At 53.3% G+C, this 15926-nt stretch overlaps 1 protein-coding gene across 2 annotated transcripts in view; it reads left to right on the top strand.

Moving 5' to 3' along the window:
- Positions 1-10886, top strand: part of ASTN1 (astrotactin 1) — a 54720-nt gene extending 43834 nt beyond the window's left edge. For both annotated transcript variants that reach the window (XM_027778638.2, XM_027778637.2), the window contains 7 exons: positions 1532-1800; positions 2053-2186; positions 2860-3011; positions 3358-3493; positions 3610-3710; positions 4355-4538; positions 9528-10886. In XM_027778638.2, coding sequence (XP_027634439.2) covers positions 1532-1800; positions 2053-2186; positions 2860-3011; positions 3358-3493; positions 3610-3710; positions 4355-4538; positions 9528-9762 — 1211 coding nt within the window. In that variant the 3' untranslated portion in view covers positions 9763-10886. The remainder of the gene's footprint in view (positions 1-1531; positions 1801-2052; positions 2187-2859; positions 3012-3357; positions 3494-3609; positions 3711-4354; positions 4539-9527) is intronic.
- The last annotated feature ends 5040 nt before the right edge of the window (positions 10887-15926 follow it).

The raw sequence follows: 15926 nt of genomic DNA, 5'->3' as shown, positions 1-15926 counted from the left end.
TTTTTTCTTAGGTGTAGAGCCAGGGACATCCTTTGGCAGGGATTTTGGGTGAAAAGCACCGTTCCCCTGCATGGCAAGGCTCGCAGCGGTGGGGTGATGTGAGCCAGGGCACAGCAGTGATGGGCAGATTCCACTTTCTTGACTGCTGTGCCAGGACTTTTCCCCTTGTGTCAAAATATTTCCTGGTATGGGAGCACTGGAGAAGAGCCCATCAAGTGCACAGTCTGGCTCACTGCCCCATGTGGCAGGGACACGGTGGCAGTCAGCATCGGGCAGCTTGGCACGAAGCTGGGAAAAGCGTAGACAGCGGCGATGCTTTCCTGCTGTAAATCTGAGCCTGCTGGACTGCAGGGTTGCCTGAAGGCTGGCAGGCTAAGACCTGCAGATATTCCCCTGTGTGCACAGGGCCTTCAGTCTTGTCACAGGTTGGCTGAGGGTCTGTGGTCCTGATGGATGTACCTGCCTCCACAGACTGGTCGGGGTTGGAAGGGACCTCTGGAGACCATCTAGTCCAATCCTCCGCTAAAGCGGGTTCACCCAGAGCAGGTTGCACAGGGTCACATCCAGGCAGGTTTTGAGTGCCTCCAGAGAAGGAGATTCCACAACCTCTCTGGGCGGCCTGCTCCATCTCTCCATTTTATTTTGCTTTGTGATGATGCTAAGCCCTTAGGGAAATACCCTGTTTCCTTGCCTAGCTGCAAGTTTGCTCACCTCCATTATGCCCCAAGACAGTGTGAAGAGACATGATGAGCCAGGCTTGAGCCAGCTTCTGAAAGGGAACCGTTTTCCATCTCCTTTCTCCTGCTTGGGGACTGAGTACAGGAGGGGCAAAGCAACTGAAGAGGGGCTTGGTGGCTTTGTAGCCATCTCAGGAGCTTTCTAGGCATCTGGGCATCGTGAGGCACTTGCAAGTCTTCCCTGCTCATTCTGAGCTCTTTGGTGCTGCTGGCTGCAGACCTTTGGGCAGGGAGGTTAACAAGTCAGCATCACTCTGTGCACCTCGGTCTGATGCTTGTCCTCTCTGGTCTCCAGCACGCTCTGTTGCATCACCTTTGGTGCAGGTCCTTGGGAACCGGGGGAGCTGGGTGAAGAAGGCAGCTGTTGGACCAGGAGAGCTTTTGCAGCAGAGTGGTTTGGCAGGGGGGTTTGGTGGGGCATCAGCATGGAGTTAAGGTGTCCAGCCAGGTCCTTCCCGAGTCTCCAGCCGTATGAAGGAGGCTCCCTCTCGTGGAGATGTGCCGCAAGGGTGCGTGTCCCAGTGCCGGGTGAAGGGCTGGGGAAACTGAGGCATGGGGAGACAAAAGGACATAAGACAGCAGAGGCCAGGGTGGACTTTTTGGTCCCGGTTCCTCCTCTGCAAACCAGTGAGTGTTTCATCCCTACAGAGCAAATGGGGAGCTCTTAAGGATACAGAGGGTCTCTAGGCAGCACTGCCTCTCTCCTGGGTAGAAGGCAGGGCTCTAGCCCCCTCACATCCCCTTATCGATGGCTTGGAGGCCACCCTGGTGTCCCTCTTTTCCCCCTTCTCCAGGTAACTCCCCCTCGGATGAATCAGAGGAGCGTGAGCGGGACCCCAAGGTGCTCACCTTCCCCGAGTACATCGCCAGCCTCTCCGAGTCAGGCACCAAGCGCATGGCAGCCGGCGTGCGGATGGAGTGCCAGAGCCGCGGGCGCTGTCCCTCCTCCTGCCCGCTCTGCCATGTCGCCTCCAGTCCCGACATGCCAGCTGAGCCCATCCTGCTGGAGGTCACCAAAGCAGCCCCCATCTACGAGCTGGTCACCAACAACCAGACCCAGCGGGTGAGAAACCACTGCCTGGGGGTGGTGGGGTTGGCATGGAGGTGGCAGGACAGCATTGGGGTGGTCTTTGCAGGCAGCTTTCCCTGGTAGCATTATGTCAAGCTGTGGCAGCCCTTGCCTGTTGGCCAGCCTTGCTCTCCAGGGTGGATGGACCATGCTGAACCCAATGGGGGATGGATGAGCACTGACTCAAGTGGTGGTGAGATGGGAGTTAACCTGCCTGGGTGCTTACCCAATTTTCATCTCTCCTAGCTCTTGCAGGAGGCCACCATGAGCTCGCTGTGGTGTTCGGGCAGCGGGGATGTCATTGAGGACTGGTGCCGCTGTGACTCGAGTGCCTTTGGGGCTGATGGGCTGCCCACCTGTGCGCCTCTCCCACACCCCATGTAGGTCTCCATGCATGTCCAGACTGGCCTCGTGGTGTGATGGGACGGGGAGGAGCTGGTGGCAATGGCCAACGGCATGGTGGCAGGAGGTGGTGGGGCTGGGGTGGATTCGTGGGACAGGTTTGCAAGTGGATGGGGGACCTGGAAATCAGACAGTGTGCAGAGATGCCGTGTCTTTTCTAAATTCAGCTGAGGACTGGGGAGCTCTTTCTGGATCCATCCCCATAGAGCAACCCCAGGGAAGGAGCCCTTTGGGCCAGCATGCCCAGAGCCACGGTGGGAGAAGGGGGAATTGCTCCTCTCCTGAGGTTGCTCTCTCCCATGAGTTAATGGCTTTGAAGCCCTTCTTCTGCGACAGAGTAACGCAAAAACAGTCCCTACAGACTGCCTTACAGAAGCCAGCTCGTTTCTGGCGCGTTTGCGTGTGGTCCGCACAGCAGAGCGAGTGGCACTAGCAAACACACTCATGCTGCCTTTTGCACCATGCTGAGGTTGTCCTCAGCATCATCTCCCATACTGTGTGCCTCAGCCTAGTGGTTTTGTTGCCTTTTGAAGGCACAAAAGTACAGCAAGGCGGTGATAGACACGGGTGAAGGTGAGCATGGGTGGGCAGTGGGGACAGCTGGTAGACCTTGCCCTCCTGAGATGCTGACTGGCTGGCATTGCCTCCCAGCTTGCGGCTCTCCACCGTTCACGAGCCCAGCAGCACACTGGTGGTGCTGGAGTGGGGGCACTCGGAGCCCCCCATCGGGGTGCAGATCGTTGACTACCTCCTCCGTCAAGAGAAAGTCACCGACAGAATGGACCACTCCAAGGTGGAGACAGGTGAGGGGGGACTCCGCTGGTTCTCTCTGGGGAGGGTGGGATGGAGATGTTGGAGGAGAGCCTCTGCCTCCCTCTTTGCAAGGGGATGCTGCAACATATCCAGTATTCTGTGGAGGAGAAAGCAGCCCCTCTCCTGCCTACCGTGCTGCAGAAGTGGCAGCTCCATGCCATGGTGATGAGCCTTGCTGGAAAAGCAACAGGTCCATCTCTGCACCAACCTCATGCATGAGCCTTGGTCCCCCTCAGCGCCAGGCAGCATGGTAGCGGACACAGACCTCGGCGGCTCTCCACAGCCCCGGGGACACCTGTGTCATCACCCGTGGTACGTCCTCCCCTCTCTCCCTAGAGACGGTGCTGAGCTTCGTGGACGACATCATCTCTGGTGCCAAGTCACCCTGCGCCATGCCGGCCCAAGTGCCTGACAGGCTCTCCTCCACCATCTCCCTCATCGTTCGGTGCCTGGAGCCCGACACCACCTACATGTGAGTCACCTTCCCTGTGCCATGGCAGCGCCCTTGCCCTGACTGTGGTGCTCCTGCCTGGTGCTGCCTGTGTTTGCATGGTAATCCAGAGCTTCACCTTCCTCCTTCTCGTTCAGGTTCACGCTCTGGGGAGTCGATAACACAGGCAGACGCTCCAGGTCTAGTGATGTGACGGTCAAGACCCCCTGCCCTGTGGTAGATGACGTGAAAGCTCAAGGTGAGATGGAGGGAGCTTCTGGACTATGATGCTTGCGACAAGCAATAGGGAGTTCCCCCTTCTAGCATGTCCCTACACAAGTCGCATGAACTGGCTGTAACACCACCTTCACCCATGGTGGCCCAAGTGCTGCTCAACATAGTGTTGAGGGTTGGTGTGGAGGGCAGCAGGACATATACATCCTCTCCACAAACAAGTGCAGAGCTACTCTGTGCTGGTGGAGGGGTGGGAGGGTGGGTGGGGGGGCAGGCATTCAGGACATACCAGGATAGCCAGGAAGACCTGCCTGTCCTGCCTAGAAAGCAACTGGGCAACTGGCAGCGTAGGTGGTGGCTGTGCTCAAGAACCCCCAGTTGTGTGCCTGCTCATAAATAATGGTGTTTCACTAACAGTACCTGATGACGCCACCTGTTTCTCTTCCTAATTGGACCAAACTGCAGGAACCTAACCTGGACTGAATCTAGGGAATGCCATCTACTCTGTTGCTCATCCATTGGGACCTTGTCTTGATATGACATAACTCATAACTCAAGGAAAAAATCTTGGCTCTGGTCTTTGTTTCCCTAGAGCTGAGCTTTAGCCTGGTGGGCTTTGTTCATGCCTTTCCTTGCACCTCACTGAATACCCCATGTCCTTCTGCCCAGAAATAGCAGACAAGATCTACAACCTCTTCAATGGCTACACCAGTGGCAAGGAGCAGCAAACGGCCTACAACACGCTGCTGGACCTGGGTTCCCCTAGCCTGCACAGAGTCCTTTACCACTACAACCAGCACTACGAGAGCTTTGGGGAGTTCACCTGGCGCTGTGAAGATGAGCTGGGGCCCAGGTAGGCTTGGGAGCTGTTGGTCACCAAGGAAGGTGGCTGTCTGGCAAATCTCATGAATTTGTTTGATGACAGAGCTTAGAGTCTTACAGTGGGGCTCCTGTTCTGCTGGATGTTGTGCATATGTTTGAGGTCCAGCCATCTCCCCTGAAGAACCATAAACATAGGACAAGGTGGAAGGCAGTAGACCATTATCAAGCCATCATCTTTGTCCATCCCACCAGCCCTATGCCATCTCTGGAGTTTTGCCTTGTCTGTTCATGCTATACAAGGTGGGAAGGGGATGAGATTCTCTCTTTCCCTCAGTAGCTGCTGCCGCAGGAAAAGAAACAGAAGGTCTTGGGGAAAAATAATGCACGTTTGAGGAATGGAGGTTGTTGTGACTGAGAGGGGGAGGGAGTGTGGTTGGAGAACCTTGTTAGGGAAGGGATCTGGGCATTGATGGAGGGAAGAAGCCACAAGGAGGTGGTTGTACCTTCAAGCTTGCTGGAGAAGGTGACACAGAAGAGCTTGGTTGTGGAAGCTGCTGGATGAAGTGCTTGCAAACACACATACATGTGCTCAGCCATACCAAGGTCAGGCTTGGCTTTCCTCCTTTTCCTGGGCTTTGGCTGGAGCTGAATGCATTTCTGTGTGTTGAACTCACTGTCACTTGTGGTCCAAGGCAGGAAGTGGATCGACCTTGGGTCTGAGTTGCATGTGATCCCTCCCTTTTGATCCATGTCTGTGGTTGTGTGCGGTGATCTCAGGGACACGAGTGGTTTTGGTGCCCAAGCAGTGCTGAACTGCCACAGCGGGTTTTGGAGGAGGTTGCGCTGAAACAGCCTGAGTGAGCACCGTGTCCTTTCCCTAGGTCAGGTCACTGCAGCCCCCACAGCTGTCTGGGGATGGGGTACCTCATGCCCGGGGCTTCCAGAGGCAGCCAGATGTTCCTTTCTCCCCCTGTCCTTCGATGTCTGCTTTTGTCTGCGTAGTTTCCCGGTAACGTGGATGTTTCCAGTCAGTTTAGCAAGCTGGGCTGGGAGATTGTGTGGGCTGCAGTGGTGTTTCATAACATCTGGCCTCCAAAGAACCAGAGCCTTGAGCCCATCTGGAAATCAGGATTACTTCAAATGTACATCAACAACAGCTCCTACCTATGAAATGCATGGCCTCCACCTTACTCCCCTGCCCCACCCCTCCTCTTGCTGGTCTCGCCGCTAGCTGTCTTCCAGTTCTGCTTCTCCAGATGATCAACTTGTGGATTTCTAACAGAGGATTTGGAGATCCTCCGTGTACTTTGTCTGTCCTCCAAACCTCTGCTAGGTGGTCAGAAAGATTCAGCAAATAGCTGGTAGCTGTCTTGCACTTAGTGTCTTAGGTGTGTCTCCTAGTTCATCTTTGGTGGGGAACTCCTAAGAGATCCTCCATTCCTGGGGCAAAGCCAGGGTCTCTCCTCTTTCCCCTCTTCCCACTTGTGTTCTAAGAAATGTGAGCTCTTTTGAGGAACAGCCTCAAAGCTCAGCAGTGACATCCCAGCGCGTCGAGTCTTGTTAAGACTGAGGCTCCCACCAACTCCTCTGCCCAGGGTCGCTTCATTCCCATGACACCAAGTGGGATCAGCAGGCTTGGACTTAATGTCTCACCTTCATCTCAAGCCCAGCTGTGGTGATGCCACTCTGTCTCCATTTCCAGATGTGAAATCCAGCCCCAGTTTGCACAGACCATCTGACATCTGTTGTGATGGTTTGCATGAGGAGTACATAAAATTCCTTACGTGACAGACTGGAGTCATCCGACAGCCATCGACGAGGCTGAGCATGGCGTTGCTGCCTCAGTGAGGAGACCAAGGACCAGCCACAACACTGGGTGGAAATGGCCTCCTCCAGCCCTGCGAGGCAGAGGTACATTGGCACGGAGCAGCCAGAAATGCCACTGAAGTGCCCAAATGTTACCGTGTGCTGTGTGAATCTACGAGCCAGAGGGTTAAGTCCACCCTCTGGAAACGCTGGAGCACTTAGGCTGGGATGACGCAAGTTGCTGATGAAGTGTTTGCAGCTCGCGCTACTTGGAAAGAGGCATTTAGGCAGCTGCAGAGGGTTCTGGTGATGACAAATCTTGGAAAGCAGACCTCCTGTTTGATCGTCTGCGAAGGCAAAGCATCCAGACTGGTGGTGACAGGACAAATCACTTGCAGATGACATTATTTAGCCAGCAGACAGAGTGTTTGTTTGACTGTTGCTGATGCTCCTTTGAAGTCGTGGATGTGGACCCACGCAACTGACTGACTCTACCGTGTCCCTCCTCCTCCAGGCAGCCACGCTGCCTGCTGGATCTGCTTGTTTGGGGTGTGCTCACCTTCCTTCTTGGTGACGCTGGCTGTGGACTGAGGGAAGCGAGGGTGTGTGCACATAACTTTTCTGGGGTTTCCAGTCCAAGAAGGGCTGCAGAGAGCCCTGGATTTTGCATGAGGAGAAGAAATGGAGGGAAAGGCAAGTCATTTTCTAGCAAGTAATAAGTGACAGTAGGATGTGAAGTAAAGTCTGGTTGGTGTCTATGGGCTTTGAGCCAAAATCTGTGGGAACGTATCCAGTGTTCCTGTCAGGGTACCTGTGAAGCTGGAGAAAGGCAAGGTGCCCCAACTGCCTTCCTAGGTGTCTAGATGTGAGGAACCAAGACAAGTGAGAGACTGGCTACCTTCTCGTGGCTGGAAGACTGGCCAGCATGTGTGGCTTTCTCCAGCGTCAGCACCATGCTAAGTGCCTTCATCTCTCTGCTGGGCTCTGGATGTGAGCCCTGGGGCTTCAGTTGTCATGTGGCTACAGAGCTGGACAACCTCTTGGTGGCTCCAGGCTGGCCCCTTGGAGCTGCAGCTACCTCTGTGAGGGACCTCTTGAGGTTTTCCTCTCCAGAAAAGCCCAAGGATGGCTCTGGCTGGGCCTGTAGTAAATTAATTCTTCTCTAAGCAGCTCTCCCGTGGTGCAGCTGGCCTAAGGAAGGTGTGGAGAGGTCATGGATGTTCCTTCACGGTTGGTACATGTACCATTGGTTTGACAGCTCAATCACAACGCAGCCAGGTGCTCCACACACAACCCCTGCTTATCCAAGTAAGAATGTGACAAAGAGGTTGGTTTTTCCCTCTGACATCACGATTTGTGCCTCTGCTGCCTGTTCTGTGCTGGACAGATGCTGAGTTAAAGCTATCAAGGGGATATATCTTCTCTTCCCTGTCTATGCTCGCCCACCAACTGACCTTGAAGCTGGCTAGGAAACTTACCCCAGTTCCTGAGACCCAAACTTCTGTCTGGGTTTGCAGGCACATGTGCTTCTCACCTTCAAGACCCTTCATTTGAATCCATTACCTTCACATCTGCCAGGTTCCTTGGAGATCACCCAAGGATCACGTTTAAAATGAGCATAATGTGTTTTATCTGAACAAACTGATTTTCTTGATAAAAGCATTAGAAGCACAATTTTAAAAGAAAAAAAAAAAACATGAAGAGAGCACAATTTAGGTCATATTTGGCCAGGATGCTCTGTGCCCTTCTGATACGTCATCCAACATGAGGGGTCGGTAATTTAGCACTTCTTGCTACCAGGACCCACACCAAAGCTTGTTGCCGTGGGAGTACTGTGTGTCTGTCTTCTGATGATGATGGATTCTCCCTGGTCTTCCTCTCCCTCTGTCACCTGGCCACCTCTCCCAGCTTCCTTGGCTGGGTTGTGGCTCTTTCCGAAGCGCTGCTGCCATGACCCGCCTTTCCTTGTTTTGCTCTCTGCAACTGGAAGATGCAAAATGCACGTGCGAAGAACTGGGGGCCTCTGCCACATCCTCTGCTCTCCCAGAGCTTTTGGGGTCAAACCTATGTTGTATGCCTCTCATTTATTCCTTCTCATTTGCATGCTGTTTTGTAGGATGTTTCCTAAACTTTTGCTAAACATTCCAAGCCGTGTACCAGGGCTACATACATTGTATCACTGCTTGCGATATTGAATTTTATGAGGATTGTAAATTTTAGCTCACCTTTAGCTTTCCACACAGACCCCCGACAAGCCAGCTCTGGTATTTTTAGGTTGGGTTATTTCCACACACACACACACACACCACCACCACCCCTAAATCTCCCTCCTGCTCAGTGACGTCCTGGCTTGCTGGTTCCTAACTGTGCATTTCTTCTCCATCGCGTCCCCTTCAGCCACATGATGTCAATGACGTGATGATCCCAGCAGGCCTGCCTTTTCCCTGCCCTTCCTCCCATGTCACTGCAGATGTCCTACACCAAGCTATGGGTGACCAGCAGAGTTCCTAAACGTGCAACACATGCACTTCATGGAGAGGACACACGCGGTGACACTGCCCTGGGCTGGCCACACATGTCATGCCTGACACTTTTCAGCATTTCTCCCAACTGCCTGCAGTGCTTTTGGCTCCCACTTTTCCATCCTGTTATGTCTGGGGTCTAGTGGCTGCAGCGGTGACTGGTGATGCCATTTGAGTCACTGGTGATGTTCATCCCAAGGGGTGTGGAGGGGGTCACAGCTGCACCTCTGACTGTCCCCTCACTATACCCTCAGCAAACCTGGCCTTGTTGTGGGGATGATACAGGGTGGAAGAAGGGGGCACAGGGAAGTGTAAGGTGAGTCCCAAGACCAGTGCAGCAGGTCTAGCGTCACCGTGGTAGCATGGGCATCTCTGACCCAGGCAGGGGCTGTCCTCACGTGCATTAGACTTGCAGTGCTGCCACGGGGCTGGAGTGTCCCCACAGCCCTGCTGTCCCTCCTCATCCTGACAGCATCAGGCTCCACTCAGCTGCTGCCCACAGTGCCCAACTCTTGGTTATCTCTCCGCACTCCAGGAGCTTCTGAGTTGTCTTTAACCATCTTTGCTTTTCTCTCCTCATACGCTCCTCCTACCCTTCCCACCACCCCCCCCGTGGTGTCTGCATCACCCCCACTGCCCCTTTGCCCGTCCATCCGCCCCCTGGCATCTCCCCTCGCCCACCCTCACTGCAGGAAGGCTGGCCTCATCCTCTCCCAGCTGGGGGACCTCAGCAGCTGGTGCAATGGCCTCCTGCAAGAGCCCAAGATCAGCCTCCAGCGTTCGTCCCTCAAGTACCTCGCCTGCCGCTACAGCGAGATCAAGCCCTATGGGCTCGACTGGTCGGAGCTCAGCCGGGACCTCAAGAAGACATGCGAGGAGCAGACGCTGAGTGTCCTTTACAATGACTACGGTGATAAGGACTACTGAGAGTTGCGGGCGCCCGCTCTCACGCTGGCCTTCCCACAGGCGTTTGTGAGGGGTTTATACACAGACCCATGGCGAGGGAGGGTGTCGATGATGTTTCTGGAGGCAAAAATTTGTACCGGGGAGCAAAAGCAGCTGCTCTGTGCAGGACTGACTCAGTATTAGTTTCTTCTTTGACTTGGCCAAAAGCCTTTCTAGTTAGAAGTCTTGTGGGACCCAGTTTTCTTGGTTTTGTTTTATTCATTTTGCCAAGAGGTTCCTCAGCATTGGTGGAGAGGGCAGATGGGGAGGGCACAGCCCTCTCCTCCTGCCCCATCCCTGCCCTGACTGTGGGGACCATACCTAAGGGTGGGGGACACTGATCACCGGAGAAACGTGGTGACACAGGCAGGATGGGAGAGCAGGTGATGCAGGATTGGGAAAATGGAGGCAGGGCATGCAGGTTAGGTTGAGATGCTAGTAGTTATGGCTGAGAAAAACAGCCTCTGGATGTCTAAGAGGGTTGGGATTTTTTATATATATTTTTTTTTAATTCTAAAGCATGAGTCTGGATGAGACCTGGCCAAGTGATGGTGCCATTGCAGGGCAGGGCTGGTGTGGGGTCACCAGCTGGGGTGAGGAGAGAGGGGCATTGGTAAGCCCATCTCCTCAGGTTCTTCTGTCATGGTCAAAGGCCACATCTGCTCCAAGATGCAGAGTCCTCCAGAGCAAAGGCAGCTTGGCCTCAAGGCCAACTTCATGAGCTTTCTTCTTGTGGGACCACATTCCTAGGAAGTCAGCTTTAAAACCCCTTCCATCATTGTTTTTTACCCACCATAATAAAGACTTTGAAGCAATGTCGAAGTACTGCTCAGGAGAGCCCCAGCCAGGGAAGCAGCAGCCAGGTGGCACAGACGAGGCCACCTTCTGCACCAGCCACCCTGTAGCTATGGAGTAGCCCAGGCTCTGCATGGTGAGGGGAGCACAGGGTAGCATATCCAGATGTGGTGGTGCAGGATGGTCCTGGAGGTCCTGGTCCCAGAGAGGGCTCGGTGACACAGTGAGGTGGGCAGACTTCTTCTCAGAGTGTTGCTTGCCCGTGTTCAGGCTCACATCTGCAACTCTCACTGGTGACTTTTTTTTTTTTTTTTTTTTTTTTTTTTAAAAGAACAGGGGTTGTCCTGGGACACTGAGCTTGTTTCAGAGCACACTGTGCTCCAAAACCCTGTTACTATTGACAGTGTTGGAGGCAGCAAACGGCTTCCTTGCAGCTTCAGCTCCTAGCCTGCTCTGCAGAGGAGGCACCTTCGAACTTGCCAGCTGTGCATCTTTGATCTGGACAAGCCAGGAGCCCTACAGTGGAATTTTTACAATGCCTCTTCAGAGAGAGAAATTTCCTTTTCATTTTTTCAGTCTTGGCAGGACCAATCTTCAGCTTGTCTCTTATGATTTTCTGCCTCATTCCTCCCCTACCTGCCAAGGACATGGCTCGAGTATTTACAAGGTGCTGAGAAGGAGATGGCTCTGGTCCGCAGCGGGTCACAGCTGACGATGCTGCATCACGGTGTTTGCTCAACAGCAGTTCAGAATCTTCCTGCAGGACCACACAGTGCTTTGCTCTTCCCTTCTGAAGGGCAGAGCTCTCCTCCAGGGGCAACTGGCCTGGACTGGGGAGCTGCTGGGAGCAGCCACTGGCAGACAGTATTACCTGGGCATCCCCGTGAAGGAAGTCTGCTGGATCTTTTTGGCTTTTTCTCACATGTTTCTGCTTGTATTTTGACGTGCCTGATGCTGTCAAGGGCTTGGGGCTCAGAGCAAGACCGGTGCCGTCTCCATGAGCAGGTATATGTGGGCAGGTGATCTGTGCTGAGCTGTTGCTCCTTTTCCTTTCAGCCACTGGCAGTCTTGGCCAATATGCTTTGGTTTATCCGTTTGCTTCTCCCAGCAGATGCTGAGACAACCTTTAACTTCCAGCCGGGCAGCCATCCAGGGATAGGCAAAGGGCACCTCTGCTCAACGCCTCAGAGGGATGCTTGAAAGAAGGCTGCTCTGGCAAGTTGGTTACTCGCCAAGTAATACCGCTTACACGGCCTTGATATGAAACGCAGGCTGTTTTCCTTTGGGTAGCAGCCTCCTCTCTTTTATTGCTCACTAGGTACAGGAGCAGTGCAGTCTGCCGGCCATTCGCTGCGACGCTGCCAGGAGAACCCTGGACACCTCATGCATTCACACCTGCCTAGGTTACTTTTTCATCCAGCCTCAAGATTTGCTCTGTGGCTCTGCAGATATTTCTGTTCTGCTTCTGCGCTCACATTTCAAAGCCCTTCAACCCCACAGTATCATCTGCTGGCTGAGCTGGACTCTGCTCCCTCAGCACCAGCTTCCCCATGGGCTGGGAGATGGACCATCGTGGAGGGTGAGGGGAAAGCCACACATCCAAAGTCCTTCAGCAGCACCCTTGCACTGCTGGATGGGACTCGGCATCCCCATCCTGTGACGGACCACGCAGTCTGCTGGTGGGGCTGTGCTCTGCCTGGTTGACTGCCATGGTGTTGCTGCACCCACTGTGCCGGCAGATCCTGCTGGCATGGCATGTCTGCGGGGCCATTTTCATGATGGTCCTGGCTTTGTGAAGGCTCCCTTCGTTTCCTCACTCTGGCTTTGCAAGTCAGAATTTTGCCCAAACCTGGATCTTCTTGCCAAAATGTCTCAACTAAGACATGAGCCCATCTCAGACAGCTGCCACCAGCCTGCCGTGGGAGCTCAGACCTGGGCAGGGGGTTGCACCATGGCTGAAGACCTAGCCTTGGGTGAGATGTATTGCATAGGGCTTGCTCACCCAAAACAGCTGCAGGCAACCCCCAAGGTGTCCCCTTCCCTGCAGAGCTGACACCATCTGCATCTGCCACAGGGTCCTACTGTTGGGTCTGCATAGTATTTTCTCTCGGACTCCTGGTTTTTCCCATGCTGCCAACCACACAAAGGCTGGAGAAGACACTGTTTTCCATCTATTTCTGCAACCTCCTGAGCCCCCCTGCCCTCTCTTCTTGTTTTATTTCTGAATTAATGAGCAGTCATTAACTTGAGATGAACCTCTGGGTCATTATCTTTTCTTTGCTGCACCCGTCCCCTGTAATAGCATTACTACCTTTTACTTGTCGTGGAGTTATTTAACATATAAAGATGGTTTGGTCCTTTTCTTTACAAAGATGGCTACAATTCATGTTCCTTGATGTTCTATTAAAACTCTAATGTGACGTTTTACTACTGTAGATTGAAAGTAGGGTGCTTTAGGGTGGGATAGCCATGTGGCAAGAAACATAAAACCCTTCCAGATTACTTTAAAAAAAAAAAAAAGGTTTTAAACAATGGCAACAACAACAACAACAACAAAACTTTCATTGTAACACTATGTAAAACTCCAGATGATAATTTAACTGACTATTAAACGGAGCTGTTAGTAATCTGTGGCTCTGGCAAACTGGAGTGTTTGTTTATAGTTTTGGTCCAGTTGATGTCATCTTTTGGTAGCGGATGAAACACTCCCAGCTTTTGAACACGCGTGCGTCCTCACACAAGTTTAGCATTAGCCCATCTGCCCAGAGGGTTAGCCAAGTCCCAAGCCACTCAGTACACACAGCCGGAGCTGGGTCCTGCCTTGCCGACCTGCTCTGCCAGGCATGGGAAGGTGCACATGCCTGCAGGCACCTTCAGGTTTTGGAGGAAAGACTGTGTTTAGACATCCTTGGCAAGGGGCTCTCAGTCCTTGCTTTGCAAACCTCTGCAGATGCCGGGAATTTGGAAGCAGAGTCCAAAAAACCTCCTTTTAGCCTGTTTTTTAGTATATGAGGTGGATGGGATGGTGCTGTCTGGTGGTCAACCACCCCCTGAGAACTTCCTGGTCCATCTGGCAGACTTTTGACTAGTGGCATTACAAATATGAATGTCCTACAAGTGATGTGAAAATCAGTGCCCGAACAGAGGTGAGAGCTGCAAAGGGTGCCTTAAAAGTCACTTACAGTGCATGCTGTGCCTAGTGCACAGGCCATCGGGACTTGTAGGGGCTGGTCCCATGGCCAAGCCCGGTGTGTGTTGCCACTTGCCCTGCCAGATGGGTGGGAGACCCGGGGAGAGCCGGGGATTACTGTGGGTGGGCAGACAGGATGCCTGGGAGGACACGGGAGAGGGGGAATTTAGGGGCTATAGCGCACAAATCCATAGGAAACCAGACTTCATTAAGTTTCATGGAACAACTTGATTTTTTTTTTCGCTTCCCACTGCTAAATTGCAGGAAAATAAGCTAAAAATACACCCAATACTTTCCTTCCGCTATTTTCCGTGCAGTTAAGTGCTGTGGCTGCCACTGGCTCATTGCACAATAACCCATGGCTGTGGAACAAGGCAGGAGGAGAAGGAATAGAAGGAGGAGGACAGGGGCTGTGTGGCAGCAGGGCACGTGGTGGCAAGCCTGAGCTGCTGGGTAAGAAGATCTTGACACAGCTGGCTCATTGCACCTTCACCAGAGCCAGATATCCTCAGGGGTTATCTGGCTTGCAAGTGATGGGAGTTTGGAGAAAGCCACCCCAAAAAGGGTGGAGTGGACTGTAAGGGATGCATCACTAACACGATGGCAGCTTTTTAGAAAAGATTTGGTAATATGTGCACATGGTGGAAGGGTTACTCTTGGCCAACAGTCCCTGTTCATCCTCAGAAAGCAGGTACCAGCAGGATTTGCTGCATTTCAACACATGCATGAATGAGGAGGCACCACTGAAGCCTATGCACACAAGGTACCATGTCCCCATGGTCCTGATCACTGACTTGTTTCTTAATGACTGACTGTGTCGTCTCCTCCATCATAACGGCAACATAAGACAAAGTTCTTCAGATCCAGTTTGTGCTGCTGAAAGAGCCGCCGCCCTGCTCAACCTTGTGTCCTCATCATCTTGGCGTCTTTTGCCTTGAGGCTGGGTGTCTGGCAGAAAGGAGAGAATGGGATGGCAAAACAGCCCTCACTTGGCTACTGCTGCAGACAGCTGCTCTTTTTGTTTTAAATGCAAGACATACAACTGAGGTCCTGGTTGCTTGGGGCTGTAGAGCCCCTTAATGCTCTGTCCTTCATGGGAAATAAGCTGGCCCCGGTGGAAGTGCATGATTTGGGGAGCTTTGCCCCAGAGAGGACAGCCAATGTCACCAGGAGATGCTGTTCCTCCTCCGGGGAGTGATGGGACAGTCCATGCAAAGACCAGAAGCGAAGAAGAGGCTGGTGCAGAGCAAAAGGAGGCACATGGCCATCAGAGATGGCTGAAAGGCAAGGGAGTGGGATTTTAAGACAGGGCAAGGGAAATCAAAGACGAGGAGGAGGGAGGCTCAGGATGAGTTGATTGTCCCTAGTAGGAATATAGCTCCTCTTTGATTCTGGGCATCTCCGTCCAGGCCCTGACCCCCTGGACACGGTGCAAGGGCCAGCACTGAAGGCAGTGCCCACAGCCCTGCCTGGCATCCCCATCTTCGGTACAGGCAGCCAGAAGGACCAAGGGCTTGCTGGGGCCTCACTTGCTTCCAGCAGCAACGCAAACCCAAAGCCCCTCAGCTTGTGTCAATTAAGGCTGGGTACGTATGGCTCTGATTGCCAGCGACACGACAGGCACCCTGGCCACGGCAAGGAAGGACGGCTGTGCCGTGCATCCCCAGGTGCTCCCTGTCCAGCCTCCAGCGCAGCACCAGGCACCCCGTGCTAGGGGCTTTTCCTTCCATTTTCTCAGCCCATTGCTCCTCTCTGGGGCCCTCGATGTGCTTGTGTCAGCCCCACAGGAGGAAAATCAGGATTTCATCGCTTTCCATAGCCTTGGAATTGCCCCCTTGGGATCTAGCAGCCCCCCAACCCACTGCAGGTGCTTCTATTTTTCAGTCCTTTCCAAACTTTCCACTTGCTCAGCTGTGACTCACCTTCTCCTCTGCTTGCAAGTGAGGCAGACGGCAAAGGAAAGAGAAATAGCTCCTATCATGGCTTTGGCCCTTTCAAACCCTGTGCTGAGCTGCAAAACAGCAAAGGGGCTCCTTGAGGGACTATCTTGCGCTGTCTGATGGGGGGAGAGGCTTCAAATGGCCCCAGAACTGGTCTGTTAGAAATATAGCCTGGATTTTGTTAGCTGCCATTTGTGTATCTTTAAGCATCTTTTTTGATT

Source organism: Falco peregrinus, chromosome 10 (assembly GCF_023634155.1).
Source record: "Falco peregrinus isolate bFalPer1 chromosome 10, bFalPer1.pri, whole genome shotgun sequence".
Lineage (NCBI taxonomy): Eukaryota > Metazoa > Chordata > Aves > Falconiformes > Falconidae > Falco > Falco peregrinus.
This window is presented reverse-complemented; position numbering and strand designations above follow the sequence as displayed.